Raw genomic sequence first — 5,000 nt, forward strand, 5'->3', positions numbered from 1 at the left:
TACATTCTGTTAATATTTCACAATTATTCGAATAAATCGAAACAAACATATTAACAACAATTCATGTTAGCAATGTTAATGTGATTAAACATGCTAATTAATGTAAGCAAAATGCTAATTCATGATAGCAAAGTGTTTAAACAAGCTAGGAAAATGTGATATGAAAAATGGTATGATAAAAAATGGTAACATGCTAACAATGTGTTAAAATGTTAACGTGTTTTAGCAAGAGAGAACGTGTTAGCATGATTTAACATAATCAAGCTAATCAAGATAACGCCTGCCAATTAATGTAATATGCTAATTCATGTTAGCAAAAAGCTAATTCATGCTAGCAAAGTGTTAAAACATGTTAATTAATGCTAGCAAAATGCTAATTCATGATGGCAAAGTGTTAAACATGCTAATCGAATTCTTGTTAGCAATATGATAAAAAAATGTCATCAAACGTGTTAAATCATGCTAACAACATGTTATCTCATGTTAAAACATGAAAGAAAAATGTTAAAACATGCTAACAACACGCTAATCAAGATAACACCTGCCAATTAATGTAACATTAATGTTAGCAAAAAGCTAATCCACGCAAGCAATGTGTTAATCATGATAGCAACATGCTATGAGTGTTAAATAATGCTGAGAAGTTTCGAAACAGCGCCACCTAGTGGATTTTTCACCCAAATGCTTATAACTTTGGGTGTGATTGTCCTATTTTCATGGGAGTAACTTTTTTTGTCTCCTGAATCCTTGTAGAGTCCAACAATACCAGACTTGCCAGGTTTCGGCATATGGTTTGTGCAGCGTTGTAATTTAACGCTTAAAAAACGTTAGCTGATATCTTCGAAACCACTAGTCTGATCGAGACAAAACCAGCGTCAGAAGTTCGGAAACATAGGTCGATAGCTAAACGCTAATGCCCAAATGTCAAAATATTGATAGTAAGGGGGAGTAAAATCCAATCAAAGTCAGGTGTCAGTCATTTTTTACGTGTTTTTTCATTTAAATGTCTATAACTCCAAAACTAAATGAGATATTTTCACCAAAATTGACACATACATGTATGGGCTCACTCTGAGGACACATATAAAAATGGTAGGATTGTGCCTCTTGGTGGCGCTATAATAGAACAAAACATGAAATTCCCATAGACTACAATGCATTTTTCAGCCATTTTGCCTAAAATCATCTTAAAATTGCTGCCGTTTATCTGACACTGCCAGCTATTTTGGCATGTCTCGTCTTCTTCTTTACGCTTGGCCCCGGTATTGTTGCTTGCAGCTATATTTATTATTATTATCATCATCAAATGTGTCTGGAAATAGCCCATGTGTTGATTATTTATATACCAATACTCGATGTACTGTTACAAAATGCACTTCAGTTAGGCATTGTGGATGATAATGAACTAATAATTGGCACTGTATTTGGGACACACACACACACCTGTGCGTTGGACATGTGGCGGTTCATGGCCATGATGATCAGTTCCCCCCCGCCCGCGTTCACCACCGCATCTTTGACGTCATCATTTCCTGCGATGGCCTTCAGTGCACTGAGCACCTGCTTCACCAGCTCCTGGAGGACCATCCCACAAATCAGCAGAAGATCACAACCGCTCTCAAGCTCTGATTGGGCGGCTGCAGTGGCTCACCTGACTGTCCAGACCGTCCGCTAGGAGGGTGACCATGAAGCTCAGGCCCCCGAGGTCCACGATATCCTGGCAGAACTCGTTCCTCACCGCCAGGCGGGACAGAGTGGCACAGAGTTCACTGAGCACTGAGGGGTTTCCTGAGTGAGCTGAGACACCACCATCATCATCATCATCATCATCATCATCATCATCACCATCAACACCATCAACACCATCACCATCAACACCATCACCATCATCATCATCACCATCACCATCACCATCACCATCATCACCATCATCATCATCACCATCATCACCATCATCATCATCACCATCATCATCATCATCATCATCACCATCACCATCACCATCACCATCATCAACATCATCAACATCATCATCATCATCATCATCAACATCATCAACATCATCACTGGCCATTCAGGATTCAATTCCCAATATACTGAACAACACGACACACATTCACATCACAGGTTAGTGGTGGAGTTATACTCACAGAACACTATAGTAATTCACAATCACCCAAGTTCATTATTTGCATGCGTTTTAAAGCCTTGCCGGTTAAACATTTCATTCACGTGCTCATGCGCGGTTTTAACATGCACTTTTCAGAGCGCGCGCACTAAACGCCTGTCAAACACGTGATTACTGGACTAAGTAGTCGTCTAACCGCGCTAATACTGTCAAATACACACAAGGTTGACATAAACACAGTCGGTTATGTCTAAAGTGAAAGTAAAATCAGCGCGTGTCTGTATATTAGATGCGTGCAGGTCTTAAAGTGACAGCAGCGCAGCCTATAGTGAACAAGCTGCCCTTAAAGGGACAGTTCACCTCTAAAATTATGTCATTATTTACTCACTGTAATATTGTTCCAAACCTGTATTCATTTCTCATTTTTGAGTGAACTATCCATTTAATGTTAATACAACAACAAAAGACAAAGAGAAAATCACTCACTGCTCTTGACTGAAAAACTTTAATACAGTAGCTTTAATAAGAATCAGTGTATATTTTATAGTGAAGTCTATGTAGTGTTTTATTTTTACATTTATTAATTCAATTTCATACTAAATGCTGTATACATACATATACATATACATATACATACATACATACATACATACATATATATATATATATATATATATATATATATATATATATATATATATAATAGTATACTATACACTAGGAATGTGTACACAGATTTTTTAAAGTAAAGTTTTAAGTTTAAGTAAGGTTTTTCAATTCTTTCAAGTAAAATAAAGAAAGAGTATTGCAATTAAAAAATAGTCTTTTTTCTCCTTAACCTCTTGCTGTTCCGGTCGCCTAAGAATAGAATAGCAAAAAACTGATGTGACAAGTCATGGTTAAAAACCGAGGTATGTATTGAACCGTGGACTAACTGTATTGTTGCATCCCTAGTGTCAAGTAAATGTATTTAATGAGTTATGTATTTTTGCATGCCTAGCTCACCTTTAGCAGCTTCAACAAGGACTTTGAGTCCGTTGAGCTCTGCCACGATCATCCTGGCATGTTCATGAGCCTGACCAAAGGGAACCCGCACGTCATCGTCAAAGGTCATGACCCTGAGCGCCATACAGGCCTCCCTCACGACCTCTGGGAGTTGCGTGTGTTGAGTGATGCTGGCGGTGAGCAGGGGCAGCACGCCGGCCTTCACCAAAGCCTGCCGGTTGTTCTCGTGTTTCAGGCTGAAGTGGCGTATAATGCGGATGCAGAGGCAGGCGAGAGCGGCCTCCGTCTGGTGCGCCGTTAACGCCCCGATCACAAACTCACGCCCTTCCACATCCAGGAGGTCCGGCTGGCCGTCCGTCAGCGCTGAGAGGGCGGCGAGAGCGCCGGAAAGGGCTTCCTTCTCGTCTCCGGCTCTCCGGCAACAGGAGAGGATTGTGGGATAGGCCTCCTTCTGAGCGGCCAGGTATCGCTGGGGGAAGCCCAGAGAGCATTGCTCAGTGAAGACTCGCAGATCCTCCTGGACGGAGGCGGATGAGGACCCCACTGCACGCTTGAGGGACTCTAAAGCCTGAGTAGAAACAGAAAACATGCCAGGCTCTGTGGAGGACGAGGTTAAAGGGAAAGTTCACCCAAAAAGGAAAATTAGCCCATGATTTACTCACCCCCAAGTCATCCTAGGAGTATATGACATTCTTTCAGACGAATAAAATCTGAGTTATATTAAAAAAGTCCAGGCTAATCCAAGCTTTATAACAGCAGTAATAGTTGCTCTGTTTTTGAAGTGCATCTGTCCGTCATATAACTGCTCCACGCGGCTCTGGGGTGTTAATAAAGGCCTTCTGAAGCAAATCGATGCTTTTGTGTAAGAAAAATATCCATATTTATAACTTTATCAAGTAAACTTTCGGCTGACGCCTTCCATGGAAAAGTGTTGAATGTTGAAAGTGAAACTCAAGATACGTGACGTCATGACGAGCCGACCTGGTCGCGTTAGTCTTTCGATCGGCAGAGGCACTTTCAACACTTTTTCCATAAATTGAACAGGGAAGGCAGAAAGTTTACTTGATAAAGTTTTAAATATGGATATTTTTCTTACACAAACACGTCGATTCGCTTCAGAAGGCCTTTATTAACACCCCAAAGCCGCGTGGAGCAGTTATATGACGGACAGATGCACTTTTTATGGACTTCAAAAACAGAGCAACTATTAATCAAATTCTAATGCTTGGATTAGCCTGGACTTTTGTAATATAACTCAGATTTTATTCGTCTGAAAGAAGAATGTCATACACACCTCGGATGACTTGAGGGTGAGTAAATCATGGGCTAATTTTCTTTTTTGGGTGAACTTTCCCTTTAACATGAGCAAAACATCTCGTGTGAAGATGTACCTGGAGAACCTCGTGAGTTTGACTCTCTGCGTTTTCTTCAGAGCAAACTTTCGGCACCGCTTTTACGATGAAGCCGAGATCCACACCTGTGAGTAATAATCAAAGCACTTCATTATAATGCATCATATGTACATAATGTAATAGTGTGAACATCCCATATTTTGGCGTGCAGACGCTTCTACACACAATGGGTTTCCATGGCCGAGCCGCTCATCCAAGCCTTACATCACCAAGTGCAATGCAAAGCGTGGGATGCAGTGGGGTAAAGTGCGCCGCCACTGGACTCTAGAGCATTGGAGACGTGTTCTCTGGAGTGACCAATCACGCTTCTCTGTCTGACAATCCCATGGACGAGTCTGGGTTTGGTGGTTGCCAGGAGAACGGGACTTGCCTGACTGCATTGTGCCAAGTGTAAAGTTTGGTGGAGGGGGGATTATGGGGTGGGGTTGTTTTTCAGGGGTTGGGCTCGCCCCCTT

The 5,000-nt window shown here is 41.4% G+C and overlaps 1 protein-coding gene across 6 annotated transcripts in view; it reads right to left on the reverse strand.

Moving 5' to 3' along the window:
- armc6 (armadillo repeat containing 6) overlaps positions 1 to 5,000 on the reverse strand; it is a 14,193-nt gene that overhangs the window by 7,738 nt on the left and 1,455 nt on the right. For all 6 annotated transcript variants that reach the window (XR_013816737.1, XR_013816738.1, XR_013816739.1 and 3 more), the window contains exons 3-6: positions 4,525 to 4,610; positions 3,134 to 3,701; positions 1,652 to 1,797; positions 1,444 to 1,575 (exon numbers count right to left, since the gene is read on the reverse strand). Coding sequence is in view for 2 of the 6 variants with exons in the window: in XM_079819708.1 (XP_079675834.1) it covers positions 1,444 to 1,575; positions 1,652 to 1,797; positions 3,134 to 3,701; positions 4,525 to 4,610 (932 nt within the window). In the remaining 4 variants the exon portion in view is untranslated. The remainder of the gene's footprint in view (positions 1 to 1,443; positions 1,576 to 1,651; positions 1,798 to 3,133; positions 3,702 to 4,524; positions 4,611 to 5,000) is intronic.

This window comes from Gobio gobio (assembly GCF_949357685.1).
Source record: "Gobio gobio genome assembly, chromosome: 6".
Classification (NCBI taxonomy): domain Eukaryota; kingdom Metazoa; phylum Chordata; class Actinopteri; order Cypriniformes; family Gobionidae; genus Gobio; species Gobio gobio.